Source organism: Mycteria americana, chromosome 9, assembly GCF_035582795.1.
Source record: "Mycteria americana isolate JAX WOST 10 ecotype Jacksonville Zoo and Gardens chromosome 9, USCA_MyAme_1.0, whole genome shotgun sequence".
NCBI classification, from domain to species: domain Eukaryota; kingdom Metazoa; phylum Chordata; class Aves; order Ciconiiformes; family Ciconiidae; genus Mycteria; species Mycteria americana.
Window position 1 is genome coordinate 41,440,499 of NC_134373.1, and position 24,859 is coordinate 41,465,357.

Genomic DNA, 24,859 nt, shown 5'->3' on the forward strand with positions numbered 1-24,859 from the left:
TCTAATACTATTTAACAAAAATAATAGATATATACAATTTGTGATTAAACTCTGAAGTTAAACCACATATCACAGCTTGGAAAATTAGCCAACTCTCCTCATCTCACTCTTCAGTCACTACAGAAAGCTTCTAGTGTATTTCGAATGACATCATAAGTAATTACATCCATTTGAGTATTTTCCTTGTTTCAAAAGAACCAAAAGTCATATTAACAAAATAATTATAAAGAGCACACAATTTAATACTCTAAATATCTGACAATCTCTCCCCTCTTGGCCACTTCACCCTCCTATTTCTTATGACCATTTAATTACAAATTGTCAGTCTAAAATACATAATTCTTTACCAGCCAATACATACACATATAAAGGCTTTCTAAGTAAGTGCAAAAGATATATTCTTTAAAATCTAGTATCATTGTCAGGACACTGTAGCAGAAGAAAACACTTGTCACACATTTTAAGAATTCATCGAAAATAATGGTGAAAACATTACAATGTTGTAGCACTTTTGCTTTCTGTGATAAACACAGACTTTGTTTGTCAAGGGGTATATAAATTATCACACTATATTCTGAGAAGGAAAATCTCTACACAGACCTGAAAAACCTTGTTTTCATAACACAGATCAGGTTTTTAAGAATTCATCTCGGACGCTTCATGGCACTTCAAAAAAAGGACTGTACGGTATAAATGAGGACTATAGTACAATATCTAGAAAATGTAATTTTATGAAATATGCATTAAATCACACATGATAAATGCCACAGTAATAAAAAACTGTGACACAACTAACTGCCTCTAAGAGACAATGTAGTGTCTGAAAGCAACAGGAAGCTCTAGTCGGATGATCTTTTCTGACAAGACAGTGCAAATCCTAGAAAGAAACATCACTGTCCTCCAAGAAAATAGGTTAGATATTTTTTCATCTCTGCACAAGTATTTTAAGGAAGCAAAAGTCTGGATAGCAGATCAAAAAAGAAAAATAATCACTGGTATAAATGCAGCCTTTGATGAAAATGACTTGATGGAGATTGTATTTAAGTGTTAATTTCTGTAGAATTGTGTATCTATGCATTTGTTTTTAAACTTGAAGCAGGGAAACATTCATCTTAGTGTGGGTCTACAGGTTTCATCTGATTACATTAAAAAGGAATTTGTCACACACAAAAAATTCGCTATAGAAATAGCTTTACATAACACAATACAGGCCAAATCCTATTCATTTGGGTTATTAGTACTGTTCACACGAATAGAATGAGCATACTTTAGCCAAACAGCAAAATACCTGAATCCAAAATAGGGCTATGATTTCGGCATGTATTTTACTTTGTCTTTGTGGATATCAGCTGGATTCAACAACTGCATATAAAATTTATAAGTTTGATTACAAGCGTAGAAGGAGAAAATGTTGATGGACATATATATTGACCCAATCCAAAAGCATACCAGAGGCAAGCTTTTGATTTCATTTCAGTTCATCAACATTTAAAAGGTTGATTAATTCTACATTTTCTTGTCCTTTAAAGTGCTGTTATCCATATAACTGTAAAATATCCCAATAGTTTTGGAACAGAATAAAAAATGCAAAATAATGAATAATTTGTAGTAATTTTGTTATCTGTCCACCGCATGAAAACTGAAAATTTGTATTAAAAGTCTTTTAAAATATTACAAGTTTCACATAAGTTATGCATACTCACATGAAATAAAAAATAACTTTAAGGCAGTTATTTACGCTTTTTTTTTTTAATTAGGCTGTCCTCCAGTATCTGCACTTTTTCCCACAGCATGGAAAGTTAAGCTGCCTAGTAAGGAGGAGATCCCTGAGAGAGATTAATTTCTTGCTGGTTTGGTCTTTTTTGTTTTGGTTATGTAAGGACAGTGTCTGAATGAGGTCCCCTCTTCCTCCAGAGTTTCAAAGGGAGAATTACTTAGACCATGAGGGAAGATTAATGAGATAATGACAAGGGTTCTATCTGTTGATGTTACTCCTGATGTTATAAACCCCATGTTTCCCACTCTACATTTTAAAAATGCTTGTATAGATACCATGAATGAGTCTTGCACAATAGCTTCTTACCTATAATGCTGTTTCTGCGTAAACAGTATCGATTCAGTAGTAAGTGTGGAAATAGCAACAGCACAGCTGAAATCCTCTATTCCTAGCAGTGCTCTGAAGAGAAAAATAAGACATTGCTGGTTTTTAATTCTTCTCATTACTCCCTAGAAGGAAAGTTATATTTGTGCTGCCTCTAGGCAAAGTACCATCCCACATGAACAAAAGAATGAAACTAAGATCACATCCATTTCATCTTGCTGCTGCTACTCCTGCACAGAAGCTCTCCGCAGATGCTTAAGTCCCTGACACTGTATCTTCATTGCTCATATGTCACAGTAAATGATTCATTAAAAATGCATAGACAGATTGATCTTAGAAGAGGGAAAAAAAGATCTGGAGTTTAAGGCGAAAGGAAAACAGAAATGAAAAGCCAAAAGGTAGAAAAGGGAAACATCCCCAAAATTCAGAAGAGAAAGGCATGCAAAAAGACATTTAAAAAGAAAGAGGAGACAGCAACTGTGTTGACATTTACAATGTCTACTTGGGATGAAACTCATCCTTTTACTAGCAGTAAAAGCAACAGCCTAGAGAAAGCCCAAAGCCCTTAAAGCATCTTGCATCAAGTACCTCACAAAAATGGTAGGCAATTTCTGCTACGGTCTGTACAATATTTGCACCAAACTACCTAATTTTTTTTTAATGTAATTAAATGGGACGGGATGGATCTATATCTAATGCAGATATAGATAGCTCTATTGATATTGTGCCTATAATGACATAACTGAAACAGTATTACAGTGCTGCATCCATGCAACAAAACTGGGTTTTATTGTTTGCATACCAAAAATGAGCACATTCACACCTCTCCTTATTTGTTTCTTTTCATATGCTACATTAGGTAGGTTTGCAAAGGATGCAAGGCTTATGTGCAGCACCAGTGGGGTTGAAAACAGACTGATGCTTCTGGAGCGGGCTCCCTGATCCTCATTACCAATAGTCATCCTAATTCATATACCATTTGCCATGGTCCCATTAGGCCTCAAAACTGGGAAGGAAAAGAGAGAAAGATATGCTTCATCTGTGATTCCTGTGGTCCTGATATACACCACAGGATTGACAAGACCAACCCTATACTGTTACCGCTTTTGTAATATTTACTGGATGGCCAGAAGACTTTACTCTGCTAAAGGGATCCTGCAAGCAAAAAACCACCCATGTTTAAGAATAATAAGCTACTTGAGCAAGAGACACCTCCTTACTATGACATTCATGCAAATGGTGTTACATAGATGACATATTCATTCTATTTTTATTAAAAATAATTGGTAAAATACTAACATGGGCCATAATTTACATTCTGACAGTAAAAAAAAAAAGCCAAATACCTACAATGGGAAGTGCGTGTATATATATATATATATATATATTCACACATACACTAGCAATATTTTTAGCTATAATTTCCTGCTCATGTGGCAACATGACGAGCATTTTGAAGAAGCTGAGCCAAGTGAAAATACAACCTGCAGAACAGGTCACGTTTAAATATTCTGCTATTGAAGAATATTAAAAACTACAGATTAAGTAGGAGTGTTGTAATACTTACATTAATTAATGCTTGTAAATCATTCTGAAATACTTGGATAAAAGATGGCACAAAAAGTGTTGCCACATGTCTTGATGCTTCTAGATGTGCACAATCCCATACATCTTGTTTTGCTTTTTGGATGGTTCAAACCATCAAAAATATGGTCAGTGGATGAATTTAGTGTTGGTAAAAATTTGAACACAGCAGAGAAACACCAAGGATGCCCGAATCCTGATTAAGAACTCCAGCAGACACCTCAGCAGACTGAAATAGCTACATTTCTTCATATCTGAATCCAAGTGCTAGTGGTGGCTCACCAGGTCTAGTTACTGAATGCCTCTGTTGATCAGTGAATTAGCACAGCTCAGAGAGCTTGGCAGTGTTACTCAGCCTTGACTGGGCTGTATATCCACATATGTGAAAGATCTTATACATAATATTCCTTCCAATCTAGTACCACCTAGTATTTACATCACCAGAAAACTTAGACCGTGCCATCAAGCAGCATGAAAAGGAAGGTATCTGAAATCACTCAGTATATGTCTACGGTTAGTGAACAACACACCGTTTTTCAGAGAACTTGATACTTCTTGCTTATGCTAACACTGCCCTTTATAAAAATACAGAAATTAAAGGCCAGCATTAAGGCCCTTATACTTTCCCGCATTGAGCTCCAAATCTGAGAGACACGTCTTCCTTTTTATTCAGAGACAAGTAATGTATTTTATGGTATCCATTTAAAAAACAAGTGTAGGGAGTCTCACCAAACTCATGGAGGAGAACCGCTGTCCTGAGGTGGGATAATTTAGTGCAAGAGTGATTTATTTCAAGTAACAAAAGGTACCACCAATGTATACATCTTCCCTGAAAGGTGAGAACACTATAAAAATTATTCATCCTTCCTGCTCTCTCCATCCTCTGTTCCAAACCGAGCACACGTGCTGCTTTATACCCACGTTCTGGAGCATGGACCGTGTGCTCTTGCACCGCACGTAAAACAATGTAGTGTCATGCCCGTCTCAGGAACTCCTAAAGGCTATCTCACTACAAATAAATACTGCAAGCCGCTAGACTGCGGCAGCCAAAGGACAAACAATGATAGGAAACAGAAGTTTGTTGTGATTCGGAGGGAGGCTAAGCAAGCTGCCAGAGGCAGGAAGCGCAGCCACCATGTGAGCAGAGCACCCTGTTCTCCAGGGTGACCAGCGCACACGTAATTAATCGCACGTGATATGCTCTGTAGGTACAACCACCTATTAATGTACTATTTTGGCGTGACAGCGTCTGAAAGCAAGGCTATAAAACACGCTCTGGATGTTGTAGCAGCAGCGATTACCCCGAGGGACGTGCCCGCCATGGGGGCCACCACACGCCCCGTCTCCTACCAGGGCTCCCCGTCAGAGCACCGCAGTGGCATTTCAGGCTGGGGGTGTGAGGCGGGAAGGCAGCGTTTGACACCACTGGTAGCAACTCACAGCTTCACACCAGGTCTCACAGCGGTTTTTCGGGTAGTTTTTTTCTTACAGCGCTCCGTCACCTGGGAAGGGCCGCGGTCAGGGAGAAAAGCTCCCGAACACCAAGAACGAGCCCCGCAAAGGTGAATTAATAATAACGGGGGGTGGGACCGGGAGGCGCCAGCTCTCCTCCTCCGGCGCCGGCAGGGCCGGGCGCAGCGAGCAGGTGCCGGCGGGCGGCGCAGCCAGGCCCGTCCCTCACACCTGCCGGCCGGCGCGGCGGCCTCCTCAGGGCGGGCGCCAGCAGCCCCCACCCCGCGTTACCGAGGCGAGAGGCGACAGAAACCGGCCCCCACCGACCTTCGCTCTGCAAAGCGGGCAGGACACGGCAGGGCGGGGCGGGGCGGGGCGGGGGCGGCGGCCGAGCGCGGAGCACCGGGGCGGGCGGGCGGCGCCGAGCGAAGGCGCCCAACGGCCGCGGCGCGAGGGCCGCGCCCAGGGGCGGGCGGGCGGGGGCGCGCGCGCGGACACGCGTGTGCGCGCCTGCAGGTAGGGGCGGGGGGAGCGCGCGCCGCCCGCCCCTCCCCTCTCCTCGCCTCGCAGCGGCGGCCGCGCTCCGCCCCGCCCCGCCCCGCCGGGAGGGGGGGAGGGGGATTAGGCGGGGCCAGGCGGCGGCCGCTAGGTCGTGAGTGGGCAGGGCGGCTGTCAATCCGGGGCGGCGCGCGGCCGCCCGGCGTCGCGCGACGGGTCTGCCGTGATTGTGGGAAAGGAGGGGAGGGTGGGGGAGGGGGAGGAGGAGAGGAAACAAAAACAATCGTCCGGGCGCCGCCATCTTGGGTCCGTTCTTCACGCCACACAAGTGAATGGGGAGATATGAAATTACCACAGGGGAGCAGCAGCAGCAGCAGGGTACGGAGGGCTGTTCCGAGCTGCCGGCTGGACTCGGGAGACTCTAGAGACGGCTCCTGCCGCCGCCGCCGCCCTGAGAAAATCCCCGGGCTCGGCCTTTTCTCCTCGGCAACCTCTAAACTGCACTCCTGGAGGGACAAAGTTGGTCTCAGCCGCGCTGCCTCCGCCGCCCGGGAGACGAGAGAGTTGCGTTCGGCAGCGGCTTCCTCGGAGCCGGGAGTGAGCCGGGGTCAGAGTTAGGGGAGAGGGGGACGAGGGGAGTCCTCCCCCCTCCACCCGCTGGCCGGGGCTCGCGTGGTGCGCCGTGTGGGAGGCACGAGGGGAAGGCAGCCCGAGTCCGGCAGGCTCTTCCTTTCCCCCCCTGCTATTTCTTACTCCTCTCTCCTAAAAGGAAAAAAAAAAAAGAAAAAAAAGGCGAGAACTGGATTGAGCGGGGGGGGACGGTCTCGGGTCTCCTTTTGAGCAGCGGTGGGGCGGGCGGAGGTGCGGCGAGAAAGCAATGTGTCCGTGAGGAGTTGGCGAGGAGGGTGCATCAAGCAGCAGAGTCGCCAGCCCGCTTCACGGGAGGAAGGAACCTGCCGCCCGCCGAGCCAGCGCGGAGGGAGCCGCCGCATCCTCCCCTATGCCCGCAGTCTCGCTCGCCTCCTCGCTTCCAAAGACGCTGACTTCTCCTGGAAGCACGGCAGTCAAGGAAGGAAGGATTTGCCACAAAGAATATATCACCCTCCTCCCCAGCGGCTGGATACTGCATTTTTTTTTTTTCAGTCACTCTTCTGTGTTTAAATACCAAATATAGCCTCTTGGGGGGGAGGGGATGGAAATCTCTTAGAAGAATTTGAAATCGTGCTCGGAGTCGGGAGTGCTGGTGCTGCGCGGCCCGGGAGGAGGATCGCGGGGACGGGGGAGAGGAGGGGAGATGCGCGGCTCCCCCTGACTGGCGGCAGGACCAGAGATTTGCCACTTTTCGGCAAGCCCGAAGGTTGGTTTGTTATCAAACTGTTGTTTCTCCCCTTCTCCTCTTCTGGGTTACGCTAAATCCCTCAGCATTATTAAAGAAAACCGAAGCGTTGCCCACGTGTAGCTGGTGGCTTTTTTTTTTTTTTAAAGGTAGTTTTCATCAAGAAAACTGACAAAACTCCCTGCCTTCACCCGGAGGCTTTTGAGGTTTGAAACTGAAATGGAGCTACTTTTCTCCCAAACACTACATGTTGTGTAGGGGAGCCAGGACGAAAACATCGTGTTTCCTGATTTCGATCCGACTCCCCAACACTCGGCACCTACGAGGGATGCTTCACGGAGCTTGATGTGCAAAAGCAAAGCTGGAGTGTGCTCAGAGACTTCGTCGTGTCCAGCGGCTTAGTTGTTGACTGTTTTGTTTTGTTTTTTTTTTTAACGTGGATTCGTAGCATACTTTTATGAATTAAATTTTGCCACCGTTTGTACAGAAGCCAAATGACACGTGTGTTTTGAAACACGGTTCCAAATATATCCATCCCTCAACCCGGATTCTCGCTAGAAAGAGCCGGAGGGAGATCGTCAGTGTCTAAAGAAATCTCATTTACTGTTTTATGAACATTATCTGCTGCAGAAATGTCGCTATAGATTGCTTGATAACGGTTCGCAAGAAGGGAGATTTTTCCAGCTTGCAGGACCCAGGAAACTGGATACTTAAAGTCACTTAAATGTTTTAACAGCATTGGAAAATGGGAGCTGCTACTAAGTTGGCGTTCGCTGTTTTTCTTATCTCTTGTTCTTCAGGTAAGTGAATGTTCTTGGTTTTGTCACTTTAAATGCAAGGCTTTGGGGTTAGCACTTGAAAGCTTGAGGTAACCGTGTCAATTAGTGTGAAGGAGGAGAAATCTTTCTTTTTTTTCAGATGCCAAACGTTTGGGGATGGCAGTGACTAAAGGCAGAAGCTCTTTTCATCGTTATTCTTGCAAGTGTGTAGAACGTGAGCACTTCAAACGCGTGTAGCGCATGAATTTCGGATCAGTTGTGTGGAACAAATGTGGAGATATAACCACCTAGTGTCACAGACAGTAATCTGGCAGTGCAATTATTAGTGTTTCGTGGTCTTTTTATATATAAGAAGAACCTGGCTGAAATACTCTCAACTTCAATTAGATGTCTTATTCCGGACCATCCGCTGGTGAATGGCAACCTTCATTAATGCTTCATTAGTTTAGAATAGGTACTGCTCTGAAGGCATTAACTTGTCCTTTAATGATAGCGAGGAGTGTGTTCGTGTATAGATCTATGCACAGCATTAGGCTGAAAAGGCAGACTTTCCGTTTCTGAACGATAATCTGTAACGCTTTGTATTTTGCTACTCAATGTGTCACTGCCTTGTAGTGCAAAAAGCTACTACTTCTCTCTTTAAAACAGCAGAAGATGGGTTTCAGATGCCAGCTCTGAGCCCTGCGAAGCGAGCAGGGTGTGAGAACTTCCCCGCGCTTCTCGAGGAGGAAAATGGTTATGGTAGCAACCAGTGGTTGGGGGAACTGTTGGTCCGTTCCTGCTTGAAGCTCCATTAGTTTCCCAAAACCCCCCATTATGAGCTGTGTAACGGAGCTAATATTTATTTACATGGCAAGCCTGGCACTTTCTGCTTAGGCTTTGTGTACCTAGTCCTCTGTGTAGGTTTAGATACGCTTTTTAGGATTCTTGCACGGTGTGCAAAGGTATACTTGTTTATCCGTCTAAAAGCTAGCAGACAGGTGCTCAGCTTTTCAGTGTAACCGGTGTAAGGGAGTAATGAGATCCGTATAACGATGCCTTTTAAAATTTCAGTGTTATAATGTACAGGATTCTGCTGAACAGGACATTTTCTTGTGGTTAGTAAATGGATAGTCTAGTCTTATGTCTGTAGCAGTATTGATCAATTCCGTGTGCGCTAAAAGTGCTGTGAAATGGCGAGCGCTGCCAGAAATAAACCAAAAAAATCCTTTCTTTTTTAACCAGATAAATAACAGAGCAGGTTAAGGGCAGACAGAGGTTTGTTTTCTTTTATTAGGGCATACCATTTATTCCTCTCTTGAAACAAAACACGGTTTCTTCTGACAGTTTTGTCTTGTGGAAGAAGTGTCTTTCATCTCTTCCTAATACCTTTTTTTTAAGTTACTCGAGCAACATTCCTATTAATTGGGGAATATTTTCTGTAGGGAAACTTCTTCCCCCCCTCACTGACAGTTTCTGAAAGCCTTGGTGCTGTCTGCTCTTCATGTCTCTCTCCCTTCCAGTCCTCCTATTAAGATCTTTTTGCCTAGAGCACAGAATAGTGATCTTGTTGACATTACCTCTCCTACTTATTAAAAAGAATGGCTAAGCAACAAAAGCTTCTTTTCTTTAGCACTTCTTGCTCAGGTTGTTCTTGCTAAGGTAAAATTAACGTTTCTCTTGCCTGTGAAGATGGAATTAATCTTTGCTAAATGAGCAGGGAGCTGGCTGCAATTCGGACTTCTTCTAACATGCTAACTAACATGCTTCTCATGTTAATGACATTGTTTTGGTGGTTATTCCAGTATTACACATTAAGTGTTCCGGTATTTAACAATTATTAAACTATTTTCTACTCACCTAAAATTTTAGAGTATCAGCAGTGTGCTGGTGTAGGTCTAAAACTAAATAAATTCAACAGTGAGCTTTTGTTCTTACAAAAGATTCTGTAAGCTTTTAGCACAAAGTACAGGCATTTTGATAAGTAGTGTTTCTTCTCTTAACTGTGACTTGTTTCCGTTTAATCAGGTATCAGTTGATACCTGATCAGTTGACTCTAACATCATCATCAGAAGGAGAAAGTTGTTTCTTTTCCAGTCTTTAGTCTGAAAAAAGTCTGCCCAGGCTATATATTTAAGAATATTGGCAATGGTTGAAGAAATCCTAGAGTTCAGGTGTGAAGATGTCTGGTTTGTGTTTCTCGGGTATGCAGTCTCCAACTACTCCGAGTGTGTGTGTGTCGGGGAGCGGGGGTGTTGGTTTTCTATATGTATTAGTTTATTTTTATACGCAACTATTTTCTGCAGTTGTTTACATAGCCAATTAATAGTAGTGTTCTTTAAATAGGTGAAAACGTTGTGGGATTTTTTGTTTTCTACGTGGTGGGTGTGGAAGTGGTCTTCAGGTTGAAGGCATTTTATTTTACTATCTATAAAGTGCTGTATGAAATCCTGTAAATGTACTTCAAATAGATAGGGATTTCCAGTGAATTAAATCTAATTATCTTTGCTAAGGGAGTGAAAGTATTTCCCCTTTCTGACTAAGATTTTGAAAAAGAGCATCTGTGTTATGTTATTATGTTTTAAAATATTTGTGGATGCTTGGATAAAAGTGGGTGTAGGTTTGCACCCATTTGTACTAATTCAAGAGAATGAGATGAATGCGTATTAACTAAACATAAAAACAAAGTGTCCAGGTTCTCCCTGTGCCCGCTAATACACTTTTTATATAAACCTGTGTGTATCTTTGATTTAATAAAGAGCAGAAGATCCTGAAGTAATAATAATATACTTATGAAGAATTGAATATGCTTCCTGTGCCTCTCTTGTAGGTGAGGCAACATTGTAGGTGAGCTTAAAGACAAATAGTAAATAAAATAGCTTGTTCATCAAACACTTCTGTTTAGATATTATCTGTGTTCTCCCCCTCCCCCAAGGAAGTGTGTTTCTATGTCCTCTAGTTTGCATGATTGCTGAGTTGTACTCTATGAACTTTCAGGAACGGAGAATGTATACTTTCATCATTTTCTGTGGTGTTTCAGAATATATGCCCTATGCAGCTGAAACTGTGGGAGATGTTGAAGTAGTGGATTGTCTTTAAACAAAATCTTCTGTTGTGGGTGCTATAGTTCTTAACATCTCATGGCTCCTTTTGTTACTTTTACTCTCCGTATCTCCTAAACCGTCATTTCTTCTCTTCTGAGCTACCTGCTCTGTCTTTGGTACCTGGGCGGTCCATCATCAAAGTAGTTCTGCAGCTTTAAGTCTCTTACAGGGGGACAAGACCCGTATTTGTTAAAACTCACTTAAGCTCGATTCATGCTAAAAATCACCTAAGCAAAAAGAAGCACATCAGAAAAGTTGTGGTCCTCTTTTTTTTTTTTCTTTTCCCCCCTAATGCTACATCATTCTCAAACCACTCAGAAGGTCTTAAGTAATTTCGCTAAAGGAAATGGCGTGTCAAAGATACTTTTGTAGCTGAAGTAGCATTTTCACTGCATGGGGAATGTTTTATTCTTTGATTTTTATTTTATTCTTCTGTCTCACACGAGTTATTCTCAGGGAAAATGATTTTTTTATTTATTTTTTTCCCCTAAAGAAAATCTAGCTCGAACTGTAAAGCCAAAGGTACTGCTACAGCTTCAGAAGCTGAATGGTTAGGTGTTCTGAAGGAATTGAGGGGTGGGAGATGAGACTTTCTTCTTTAATTTTACTACTGTAACATTTTTTTTTACTGTCCTTTCATTATTTATTTGGTAGCACTTGAAAATCCTGCCAAAGGTTTAGGAGTTTTGTTTGTGAAATTGTCTGTGCTGGTATGTTCTCTGCAAGCTGTCCATGATTGTGGTTGAACTCTAATCGCTTTATTGCACGGGCAGAGCAATAAAACGCTTCAGACTTAGTACTGCTTTTAAAGTAGAATCCTGCTCAAGATTCCTTTTTTATAAGAGTGTACACTTTTTTGTATTAAGTGTGTTACCACGGGCAATACCCCAGCATTCAATGTTGCTGTTGAGAGCAGGACTTTTAAACCTGCTTAATACTGTTTTCAAACATAGATACCTTTACATAGATGTAAATGTTGTGTAGCTTACAAAGTTTCATGGCTCCAGGTTGATGTTATAACTTTGATTACAGATGATAATTCTGTTACTAATTCTATGTAACCTGTTAATTCTTAACAAGTTACAAACCCTCAATCTTCTGGGTTCTGAAAAATAGCTGTACTTGGGCTAATGCAATATTAGAACATGTAAGAGTGGTTCTAGTAGAAGTCTGCTTGACAAATGTTTCTGGAGACCAGAATGCTGCTGTTATGGGTTTATTTGCATGTTTACCCTTCAGACACAAGCCTTTTCTCATAGAAAAACCTTAAATAAGTTTGTCTTCAAATGTTGGATGCTATGTAAGTTGGCGGGGGGAGGTGTTCCGTGTGAGGGGAAAGCTGTTTTCTGCTATATGGGGGTGCAAGAAGGTAATTACTGCTATCATGAATAGTAGTTTTCAGCTGGCTTTAATGGAGAGTATTTTAATGCCATTTCTTTTTTCTTTCTCCCTTCAACTTCTGGAATTTGGGGGTAAGAGTCCTTGGGTGATATATTCGGATGATTTGCAAATGAGGATAGACAAATACTTTTTTTTTTCCCTTCCCTCTGTTTAACTATAGAGGTTCACTTTTGTCATATCATTATTTTTAGGTAGGGGAAAAAATAACAGTAACTCCAATGTTTTTCATTCTTACTGATGCTACCTTCTCTTCCAACTCCTATAGCTTATTTCTCTTTGAAATTGGAATACAGTTCTATTTCAAATCGTCATTATGAATTTTGTATGTATAGTGTCTGGATCTCTTAAAAGATGGTAGTAACATTTTCTTTATTCACAGACAAATGTGGTGGACACAATATGCAAAAGTAGTCTTTTGGAGACCTATATGATTCGCAGCTAAGATATAGCAAGTCCTGGGTACTTATCCTTGGGAAATCATCGGGAGAATAATTATTATAACATGGGCTGTAAAAAGATAGAGGTTGATAAGGAATCCGATTGTGGAAGAGATTTCTTGATGAAGGGGAGATGCATTTCCACCACTTAATTAACAGAAAGCAGATTAATGCAAATGTCTGCTTTAGCTGGTTGGTAGAATACATGGTCTGTTAGCTATCTGATGTTCCTGAAAATGAGAACTCTTTAAAAAGATCAAGAAAATTACGAATTTTACAGCCAAGTTCTTGTGTGATGAAATCTTAATGTGTTTTTGTTGCCTTGGTGCTTAAAATTCAGCACATCTTATTTCCTGTTATTTCCATATGGAAATTGAAGTGTTATTGGATGCCAGTGACTTTATGTGGCATCTCTTATCTTCTCTCCCCTACACTGTCTGTGTGGTGGTGGAGGGTTTTTTTTCTTAGAAACAGTTTGTGACTACAGTGCCAAACAGCAGAGCATATTTAGGCTTAATCCCACAGAAAATGAATATTTACTGCAATATTGTTTACATTGCATATCTTTGTGGCTAAGAATCCCAAATATACGTTAGATGCATCAAATACTTCAATTGTTGGTGGAAAGAGAGCAGAGAAGGGTTTATCCACTGCAGTAGTTATTGCTAAGGCACCATTCCTGAATAGTTTCACAGTAAAGTAACCCTTGAAGAGAAAGGTCAATGTTCCTGGATTTCTTCTGAATTTCCTAGTTAAAGCTGTAACTGGAAGCAAGTAGTCTGGCTAGAAGAAAAAAAACAGACAATTCGTTTACTAACTGGAGGCATAAATCTTTGGTTATGTGGTTAGAGGTATTTGAAAAACACTTGGAAATGAGGGAAGCGTTTGTGGGAAGATTACCTGTTCCTGCAGCCAGAAGCAGCTGGAGGTAGCACTGGTATTGTTAGGATGGGATCTACTGAGGCTGGGTGTTGGAGGTGTGAAGTACTTCTTTGTACCCACCTCTAGTTAGGTGCTGTCACAAAAAACTGAATTACTTTAGATAGGTCAGCGAAAGAATGTACCTACTCTTTTTATCTCTTCTTTCTTAACTTCTGTTCCACAGTTCTCCCAAATTAATCCCATTTTCAGACTCGCAATCAAAGAAGGATGAGCAGGATGGTAGCCTTTACCTCACTGTCTTTGGAACTTTCTTTGTGATGGTCCTCCTAATGAACAGTGCTGCTCTTGCTTTCAGGCAGAAACTTCATTATGGAGAAAACAAGCAAGTGACACACTTACAATTGTATTGATGCCAGCAAAGGTCTGAGTGATGGCTGTGTAACCTAAAATCTTGGTGACTTTACAGTGTAGCAGTGGAAGAACAGGAGCGCTTGTGTATCTTGCCAACTCAATGTTTTGTTGATTTTTTTTTTTTTTGAGGGTAAATTAAGTATTACTGAATTTAGAAAACTTCCCTTGTAGAAGTACTGGTATTCTTGGTTTTTACTGGTATTTCTGGTTAAGTTGGTGCAAGACAATCTGTTTCGATCAGGATGCAGAGTCAGTCCAAAATTGTAATGAATTTCAGTGTTATTCTTGAGTCATTCATTGAGAAGGCTTGTTAGTAACTATTGAACTACATTGGCTGGGCCTTTGTATGATGTTGAGTACCTTTAGTTGGCAGGCAGGCTACGTGTTGTTGAAGTAATTTAAGTGGCTAGGTACCACCTTTTGAGATTCCTTATTTTGTTAAGGTATAATTTATATTTTTAAGGATTTATATGAAGCTACAATTAGGTGGTAATTCAATTCAAAATGCTGAAACCAGAATGTAATTAAAAGCAAACGCCTGTATACTCTTAACTATGATGGGCATGGAAGAAATGCCAAAATACTTTTTTTTGCTTTTATTACGTGAGGGAAACATTGCCTATAGTTAGTGAATTGAACTGACTGAAAGGCAAGATACTCAGGAAGAATGAGCGTTTTATAAATGCTAGATCTTAGCTAAAATGAAAAACAAGAATATTTCTCAAATTCTTTCATTTTCTGAACTTCGACATAGTTACCAACTAAGCTGAAATTAAGAAAATTAACGTTGTATTTTGCATTAACAAACGGTAGGTATTGCTTTCTAATCTAGTTTTGTTGTGCGCCTAAATGAGGCTGTACTCACAGCTGGGAAGATTTCACTGTCTCTAAGGATGACAGCAAGTGAGTTAAGTTTTACTGTTTTAATTGTTAACATTGACACAGTTTAAAGCTAGTACCTGAAAGGTAACTTAAGAATCTGATTTCATGTAAAGGTTTTGTTTTCAGAAAGTGTCTGTGTAATTATTTTTAAAACTGGGAATAAGAGTCTATATTGCTCAGAATTCTGTTGCTTTTCTATAGCTTTAACTCTGTGTCTTCTATTTCTAAATGGAATGCGTTCAATGTATTGTCATCTCACCAGAAAAGAGTTAGTTTTTTAGAACTGAAGTTGCAAAGTTTCTTGTGGCAGATCGACTTTTTAAGTGGGATGGTACATCTGTCCTTTTTAGAAATGGAGAAGGGAGAAAGCGGTCAAAAAATGTTTAGGATATTGTTTCTGTGTTTTCTGAAAGATACCAAAGTTTTTGTGAGGATAAGTTGATGTGCAGTTTTTATTCTGGAAAAAATGGAAAGGGTAAGGCAACTCAGTAATTTTTTTTAAATTTTTTTTTTATATGATTGACTGTAGATCTGGAGAATGTTTTAGAGGTGATCTGTGGCTTGTCCCTTTTGACTGTTTCTAAACTTCTTAGTGAAATGAGGCTGCAGAGTGAACACAAATACTGCTGAACTGTCAGTGCAGTCCTGATACCGTTCTAGCTTGTGCCAGCTGGTGTCTAATGAGATGACATGCAAGCACAGTTTGAGGGATAGTGCAGGCAGGGGGCCAGTGCCAGGAGGCAGCACAGTCAAGACTGTACCAGAATTCCTGCAGCTTCAGCACTTCAATATGCCCTCATCTTGTATCGGAGAGCATGGAGTATATACCATCAGTACGCTGTGAAAACGTTATGATGATTTACACTGGGTTACAGCTTAGCTTTTGCATTATTTTGGATGTTCAAACTGAAAGACTGTCCCACTTAAAAAAACAAAACAAAAAACACTCCAAACAACAAAAACTAAACAAGCCAAAACAAGAAACCAACCCATAACCTGCTTTGGGGCCAGAAGAATGTCACATGGAGCCATGAGGAGGAGGTCCATGGTCAAGTGCTGTGTGGAATGGACATGCTCAATCTATGACATGCTGCCTAAGGGCCAGTGAACAGTGCTTGGACCTGTTGTGATCTGCAGTATAGATAAATGCTTTGAAGAAAAAAATGCCTGCTTTGTGTTTAAAGATTATTTCTATTTTAGATGAGTATTGAAAGTTTTGATGCAGGAATGGTGCAGTTGGTGGTTACTGTAATCTTGCAGTCTACCTGTTTCTTAATGTCATTGCATAGTAATGGCTCTGAATAGAAATGGTGGTTTCCTATTTGAAATTACTTTTTAAAAATGTAGGAGCATAGGTTCATTTGGGTCATCAGGCAATCTTCTCCAGCGTCATGCTCAAAGCAGTATATTGTCCACCAAACCTCCAGGTTCTTTTCAGCAGAACTGCTACCTGGCCTGACATTCGCTGCTTGTACTGATGCAGAGGGTGCTTTGTCCATAGGCGCAGGACTTCACGTTTGTCCTTGTTGCATTTCATGAGGTTCCTGTTGGCTCACCCCTCTAGCCTGTCTAGATCCCCCTGAGTGACATCCCTGCCGTTGAGCACCCCACCCTCTGGCATTGTCTGCAAGCTCAGAGGTGCCTTACACCACCTCCTCCAGCTGTCGATAAAGGTATGAAACAGGATGGGTCCTAGGGTGGGCCCTTGGGAGACTCTACTTGTGATACTTGGCGTCCTGCTGTGGACGTGTTCCTTACGTGAGTGCTTCTATTCCAATCCCATGCTGGCTGTATCTCGAGCTCTATCTGCTAACTCGCATAGCTGATTTTAACTTCGTTTCAGCAGCTTCCTTCCTTTTGGTGGCTTACAAACTTGTGATTCGGAGGTTTTTTTGTAACTGAAGCTGTAATAGCATGACCTTATTTTTCCAGGTTCAGCTTTCTTATCTCATCTAGATAACGCTAATCTCTAGTCTTTAAATACTGTCTAAACGATCATAGTGATCTTTATTCTGTCAGCTGTATTTTGAATACGTGGATTTCAATATCAACATGTAAGTTGAAATTTAATCTGTTTTTAAAAGCTATTTTTAAATATAACCAAACATTTTATCAAGCTTTCTAACATGAAAAACTGTTTCCTTCTAGGAATTTTGGGGAAGATAAACAGGGAAGTGGTTTGATTTTGTTGTTCAGTTAGTGTTAAGCGTATGAGACAAAATTAAACTTTGCAGTAAGTAACTGTTAATTTTAGAAATTTTTGGTAGTGTTTGTCAGTAGAGGGTACAGATAGTTCTCTTTAGCTCATACCAGTTACATGGTGGAAGAGTTTTCTTTAAATATTTCCACGTTTCAGGGTTGAAAAACATTTAGGCTTCCAAAGTTGCAAACATTTTAAATTGAACACAGTTGTTTGAATTACTGTACTTTCTATAATAAATTAGATTGTCTATTTTTTATCATTTATAAAGCTAATTTAAACGTAGCATAGAGAAGACCACTGGTTAAATATTTTCATTTTAACTCTCTGATCTTTAATTTTGGAAAGGGTCTGTTTTGCAAGTTATCCCTAGGCATAATTGTATTTTATTAAACTTAACACAAAGTCTGTCAAAAAGGTTGTCTTAAACAGCTCTTAAAAATGTTATGGTTTGATTACATTTTGTTTAACTTCAGGTTGTGGCACATATGGCGGGGGCACAGACACCAACAAATTAAACCTCATCTAATCTTGCCCATTTAGAATAATACAAATCAGTAGTGAGATCTTAATTAGTTTGTATGTGCCATATATGTACTAGGAGCAAGATTTGGTGCCATGAATAATTTCCGAGAAGGTTATTTAAAACCACAAGATGGTTTTGCTCCCATTCCTGCCCCTAAATAAATTCCCCCCTGCCCAAACAAAACACCACCACCAAACTCTGTAGTGAGGAGTGCCTTACCAGCACTCTGGAAAACCTTCTATGAGGAAAAAAAAAAAATACTTGACAGTTTGGTGAGTGTCTTCTGTTTCTGTTCGCTTGAAAAAATACTGAATCGCATCCTATTAGGTCAGAGGCTTTCAAAGAAGCCAAGAGTGCTCAGGTCCCACTTTTTATTCCATTGGAAATGGAGTGGATTCATCTTCTCATGAAGAATCTTGATGCTCCAATGTGCAGCTGTACTTTTCCAGTGGCTTAAAAACATTCTGATGGATGGCAAATACAGCAAAATTCATTTCAGTTGGCTTTAGTCCCCTCTAAATGAGGGAACTGTACTTTTGACAAGTTGAACTTAAATCCCCCTTTTGTCTCCCCCAAATGATGTATAATTATTTCTGTAAAGTATTACTTTTTAAAACAAATTTTACAGTTTTTTAATAATAGTTGGAATAATTCAGAAAATACATTTGAATGCTGTTGGGACCTATGGCGACGGGTGCTATGGAGGTCTTGTTTGAGGAAGGGAGAAATTTTCTCCTTTCCCTTACCCTGTTGTGTCCTGCCAGACTGTGTGAAGGCAGAAACTTTTGTCCTTTTCTAGCATCCCTTAATATACTGACTATGTGCTTTTGAAAACACCTACACAGAGCCTGTCTAGTAGATAGTTTGCAAAAAAACATCAGTAATCCAGCTCTTCAAATTAAGAATAGTATGATGGGAAGGAGAATCACCTATGGCATATCTTAAGGCAAACGATCTTCTAAAGACCTGTCATGAGGATTCAGCCATAAAACAAATTCAGTTTTTGTTGTTTGGCTGTTAGTTGTTTTTTGGGTTTGTGTGGTGGTTTTTTTTTTTTTTTTTTTTTTTTTTACATCTTGAATCTAAAGAGTGATGAGACTATGTACCAAAAGTGATGGTATTGATATTACTCTAACGATGTGCAAGAACAGAAATGGAATGATCCTTGGATTTTACATAATCAATGATGAGTACATTTTGGAATTTGGTGAAACATCACATCTTACAATTTTGGAAGGAGAATGGCACCTGATGCAGTGGGATGAGCTTTTTAGTTGGCGATTGATGAAGATTTTCTAGAACCTTGCTTTGCCAAAATATTTCTTCTGAAATTTAGTAATCCCAGAAGTTTTTCTCTCACTGTGATTATAAATATTTTGGTGTTGGAAGCTTTTTCATTCAAAGTGAAGATGAGGAATGGTTTCTGGGTAGAAAACCTAGTGGCATTTTTTTTTTACTTTGGCATAATCACCTTGGTCAAAGTATGAAGCTTCTTTCAACAAGTAATGTATAGCACAGCAACTCAGGCAGTTAAAATCTTACCAGCTGAGTGCTAGCAGACTTCAGTCTGAGAGAAGAGGTGAATGACATGTTCCCATTTCTTCACGTGTAAGAGTAAAAATGTGCATTTGAATTTGTTTTTGATAGACTTTCAGGTTATTTCCATACTGACAAACTATGTTCTGGAGGAGCTTCAGTTGACCATCTGAACTCTTCTCCCCACTGTCTTCCTTCTAACCAAGGTCAGTCTAACGTTTTTCTAAGACAGAAGCTTGTTTGCAGCCTCAGTGCTTGTTTGAGAAATCCATTATTCAAGCATGGACTGACAAATTCACCATGCAGTAGGTTGTAGACTTTGATAGGAACTCTTAGAATGTTACTAATAAACTGCAGAATCCTTGTTGTGGATAACAGACAAGTTGAGTGTCTGGCATGTGTCAGATTCTGCTTGGTCAATGGTATCATTAGACAGGATATTCAAGTGGAAAAAGTCATTTTGAAACAGATTCAGTAATGAAATAAAGTTTTAGAAGTAAGCCAACAAAGCACATGCATTCTAATTGTTCCTCCAGTAGTTCAGCCAGCTTCATAAAACAGCCAGTTAGCTTCTACTTGTCCAAAAGGGTTATTTCAGTTGCATCTATTGTTAAAGGTGACAGCCGGTATCTGTTAATGTAGCCACTCAGGGCAGCTTGCCCTTCTTTAATCAAAAACAGGGGAGTTTCCTTCTGTTGAGAAGCCTCTGGTTCTCTGTGTGGTAGAAAGTTATGTATGGTAAGAAGTTAAGTCGTTCCTTTCCCTGGGCATCTTTGAAGTGTCATTACTTAAATTTTCTACTGTATGGCACTTTCAGATCATGTTTCTAGCTTTAAGCTAGCTTCTCTATTTGACATAGTGTGAAGAAGCCTTTACAAATTATACATAATGAAAAATACTCATTGTAGAGTCCTTTCAGTGTTGGTGTCTTGTAGCACCGTCAGCTTTGATTTATATAGGGTATTTAAGAAAAACTGATTGGAGAACTGGGAGACTGACAGTTCCTCTTCTCTGTATCCTCTTCCTCATCCACATACCCGCTTCATGGTGAAGTTACACTTTGCTGTTGGTTCAGCCCTCTCATACACCAGCCCTTGTGGCTGCCTGACATTGTGCTGGGCTGATTCAATTTTATAAACTAGCAAAAGTGACTTGAAAAAACAGCAAGTAGCTTTCTGCAAGCAGTAACGAATGAGGACAAGAGTTGGGTCAAAAGATGATAGGAGCAAGGGAAAATGACACATCAGAGTTGGTGAATAGAGCTGTTCTGTATACATATTGGGTAAGAAAGGAAAAATGACAAAATTGATTATCATTATTAATAACCTCCATCTTTAAAAACTTGCTTCTCTTTTTCAGAGTGGTTCTAAGGATCTCAGTGCATGCCTGTTGTCACAGGATTTTTTCTCTTCCCTTGCTTTTTAAATATCCTCATGTCACATTATTGTCTAGGGGCCCTAGATTAAACATTTCCAGGCAGAACGGCAGGCCACTGGTATGTTGCCTGTTTGCAGCATTGCTCTAGACAGCACCTTTGCTCATCCTCCATTTCACTGGTACAGAACTACTGTTCTTTTTGTATGGACGCATGAGGCTTGCATATGAGAAAGAGCAGGAGTCTGGCAGTGAAAAGTTTTCATTGTCATCATTCACTTAAGCGGCACCATCTTCTGTTGCACTTGTGGGTATTTCACAGGCAGCAGAAGGCAAAGTTCCCATACTTATGGAGAGCATGTCATAAACTGCTAGAGCTGGAACCTGCATCTGTGGAACCTGATTCAAAGGAACAGGTGATAAAATTCACTTCTATCTCCCAGGTTTGCTCGTAACAATGAGGTGGGAACTAAGTAGGAGGTTCAGACTGATACAATGGGCTGTAAAATCCAGTTACATCCCACATTTAAGAAAACAATTTGGAAGGACTATTTGCAACATAATCTTACTAGTGTCTGATTTGTGGTACTCAAATTTTAACTGCAAGTTGTCCTAGAAACTTATTCTGAGCAGGTAGGCATAAAACTTTATGCAAAAACTCTGGAAAAATTTAGATCCAAGCAGAGAATAGACAGCACTTGCAGATCTACAAGTGATGGAGGAAGAATGTAGTAGATTCATTATTCTTTAAAATAACGAATCTCATTTGATAATGCCTGAATGTCCTGAATTCAAAATGCTAAACACAGCATCAAGTAATCATGTTTACAGAAAACAGCTGATCTGGTGATTTTTACATGTCAGCTAAACAGTTGCCATGTCGCTATTACATCCAAGATTCCCATCTCCCCAGTCTGAGAGGACTCCATCTTGTGAGCTTCACCCAGTTTCCAGGGGAGCTTGTAAGAACCAGGTTACTTGTCAGGAGCCTGTCTTGTTACCATTACAAATATGAGTGTCTCTAAGCCAGATGAGCAAGCTGGTGGAACCAGGGCAGTCAGGAATGCAGAGCAGTTATAAAGTGTCATTGAATTGACAAAAGCCATAAACCAGGGAAATCTTTCAGGCAGCAGGGCATGCTTTCTGAAAGGAGAGGTGTGGCTCTCTGTCAAGTCAGGATGAGATTGTGGTACTTACAGCTCAGCTGCTAACCAAGTCTTTGGGGCACCTACCTAAACTCATCAGCCTTTTGTTACAGTCTAGTGTGAAGTAAGCCTCACTTTTCTTAGGCTTTGTTCAGACATCATGTTGCTTTTAACCTTCCCTGAAACTCTGCATGAGGACTTCTGTATTAAAATCCAAGCATGGGCAGCAAAACTGAGAGATAGATTAGTCTCCAGTAGCAGTGTTCTGAAATTCTGAATAAAACATGACTAGAAGTCCAGATCAGTTCCAAAAGCATGGAGGAATCTTACCTTAGGTGTTAGGTGAAACCTGTCATCTTTCTATTTCTTTCCAGCCATGGTCTTCTCCAGCTCAACCCAAAACCTGCCTCCCTTTTAGGGAAGAAAGAAGCTAACGTTCCACGGCCCAGGCTGATATTTCCAGCATCCTGTTCCTTTGGTGGCTTGCAATTAACTGACGTTTAAATTACTTTCTGCTTAAACAAAGCAGAATTTTTAAAACCTTTCTTCCTTCTGCTGAGGGCATCTAGGTTAATGCAATGACTTACTGCCACCAGAAAGTAGAGGCCTAAATCTACATTGTTTTTCTTTTCTGTCCACCTTCCCCCTACTGAGGCTGTTCCTTCTCCTGGGAGCATCATGCTCCTTTTTTATTTACCTTTGCCAGCACACCTTTCTATTCAACTCAACAAAATCTCTACCCCACTCCCCAAAAAGTGTTTATTTGTTGCTGGAGTAGTTTTCTGGAATTTTAGTAACTAAAATGTCTTACGGAGAAGTCTGGTAAGTTCTGGAGGAAGGACGAGAGAAAGGCAGTGGAAGCAGAGAGACAGATAAGATGCTAGTGAGACCTCTGGCTCTCTCACTCTTCATATCCTTTTCCAAGCAGATTCAGAACATTACACGCAGAAAGCGCATTACCTCTTTTTGTTAGGCTAGTCTTCAGCCAGCTTGGCACATTGGAACGGCTTATTTGTACAAGAAAGGAGGCAGAGCCCCGGTGGGGTTGATGTGGGCTGCCATAGAATTGCAGCTGTAGAGAGGCTGAGGCAAATGGAATTGAATGACTGTAAAATTCCCTGGTCAGATGATCTTCAGCCCATTGCGGAATCTAACTGCTCTGAGGCTGACAAGGTAATTGAAGCCTGAGCCCCCTTTTCCAAACTGCTGAGCTTTTACACAAAAAGCTTTTATGCAGAATTTCCAGTAGCTGCCTTCTGCTGGTGAGTGAGCTCTTTTCTAGTATGTGCATTCCTTCAAAAAAAAAAAAAAATGGTAATCTAAGTGGATAGCCTTAAGCCTGGGAAGGATGGACTGGATGGAGGCACCAAGTCTAGAAATTTAACTTATGTGGGCAGGAACTTCTGTTTGTGCTCTGAGTTCCCTTCTGATGTGCTTTTAGGGCAACTCGCTGCTCAATGGTTAGGAGTCCCATATTTCTCTGCTGACTGTACAGGAACTTGGGTACCTAAGTTCATGGTGTCACCAATCTTGGTATCTCTGCATAAATAATACTATAGTCAAATAAACACTGTTTATTTGAAGAAACAAAGGCAATTGGAATGTTACATCCACCTTAACTGTAGAACATTACTGTTAAGTGTATTCAGGATGAAGGTAGGTGTCAGTCTCTTGTTCAATTTGTTTTTCAAGGAAGCTTTTGTTACAAGGAAGGCATCTGAGAAAACCCTAGGATTCCCTGGATTGTCTCTAAAACACCAATCTTGCTGCTCCTGATAGGGCAGAATGAACCACTCCTAACAGTGCTACACAGGCAAGTTGAGTCACTGTTACTGTTTGGCCACTCATTTACCACATATCTGTTGACTGTGGTGACTACCTGTAGGTAATCATTGTCCTGAAAAAAAAAAAAACCCAAAAGCAAACAGTTTTTCTTCTCATTTGAAAAGGCTATTCTCCTGTCGATCTTAGTGGTACAGCTTTTTATGTACTCGTTTAAATACTCACTGACTACTGCAGAAGAAACACCTTGAACAGGCAAGACAGGAGAATTCTCCCATAACTTTTTTTTGCAATTGTGAAGCTTTGGTGTTCTTCTGGACTGCCAGGAGAATTTATTGCTGAATGAATTCCTCAGTTGTGACAAGAGGAACACCTGTTTCTGCCTGAGCAGAAGCACTCCTCCATCAAAGACAACATCTGGCAGCATAACCCTTAAACTTCTGTTTATGACTCCTCTTTCTGTGTGAAGATACTCCAAATACAACTGTGGAAGTCTTCTTGAGAAAATAAGCATCGGTGTAATGGGGATTGCTGGCTATCTCAAAGGAAATACAGCACTAGAAATACATCATCCTGTCTATTACCTTAATACCTGAAGAGGCTTTATTTTACTATTAAAGAAATGCGTTCTCTTGGATGTTGAGAGGTTTTTTTAATAACTAGGAATAGAGAGTTACATATGAGCATATATATAACTTAATCTAAACTAAATGTAAACAACTTGAAATCTGTTTAGTTATTTTCTGTTCTCTGAGAAGTGTCCGAAGAATTCCAAGCATCAGACTGGAGGATTCAGATTTTAAGCATCATTCTCTTTTAAATGGGGTTTGGAATTTGAAGTTAATACCCTAGATAGAAGTACTTAGCAGTAATTTCTCCATCCAAATCCACGCCAACGTACTACCTCTGTCTGATAACTACGGAAATGCATTTAGGGGTGCTTTTGGGGCTGAATACCTTGATAACTTGTCTTTTCTTCCTATTCAGCCTGCTGGCCAGCTGCTTCACGTCAAATCCAGTGAAGTGGTTGATGAAGGTACTTTAAACAGAAAAAGTACATTTACTAATGATGGGTGATTAAACTGTAGAACTCACTGTTTCAGAACATGTGGAAATAAAAAATGATCTTGCAGATGGACAAATTCGGGGAGGATAGTTTGTTCAGAGGTGCTTAGACTTGGTCTGGATGGAACCTCCAGATCAAATAATCCCTGATTGCTGCATACTCCTGCCAAAAGCCTTTAGTTAAACCTATGGTTAATGTTGTCTGATGCTTTTGAAACATTCTCCTCCAAAGGCTATTTCTGATTAAAATTAGGCAAACCTGCTGTGTTTTCCTGCATGTGTTCTCATACTGAGCTGGCACCTTAATAACCAAACTGCTTTACAACAGTTCATGAAAGACAACTCGTCTTTGAACACATCAGTTATCTCTTCTGAACGGGGGAAA

The 24,859-nt window shown here is 40.7% G+C and overlaps 1 protein-coding gene and 1 long non-coding RNA gene across 3 annotated transcripts in view; one reads left to right on the forward strand and one right to left on the reverse strand.

Annotated features, from left to right (window-relative positions):
* Positions 1–262: 262 nt before the first annotated feature.
* Positions 263–6,127, reverse strand: LOC142414728 (uncharacterized). Its single transcript, XR_012777198.1, has 3 exons — positions 5,988–6,127; positions 2,084–2,176; positions 263–877 (listed from the first exon to the last, which is right to left on the reverse strand). It is a non-coding gene; the product is annotated as an uncharacterized LOC142414728 (long non-coding RNA).
* A 600-nt stretch (positions 6,128–6,727) lies between these two features.
* Positions 6,728–24,859, forward strand: part of ACVR2A (activin A receptor type 2A) — a 70,434-nt gene continuing 52,302 nt past the window's right edge. The window contains exons 1-2 of one of the 2 annotated variants that reach the window (XM_075512246.1): positions 6,728–6,992; positions 7,121–7,771. In XM_075512246.1, the coding sequence (XP_075368361.1) occupies positions 7,717–7,771 (55 nt within the window). In that variant the 5' untranslated portion in view covers positions 6,728–6,992; positions 7,121–7,716. The remainder of the gene's footprint in view (positions 6,993–7,120; positions 7,772–24,859) is intronic. The other variant, XM_075512247.1, reaches the window with a different exon arrangement.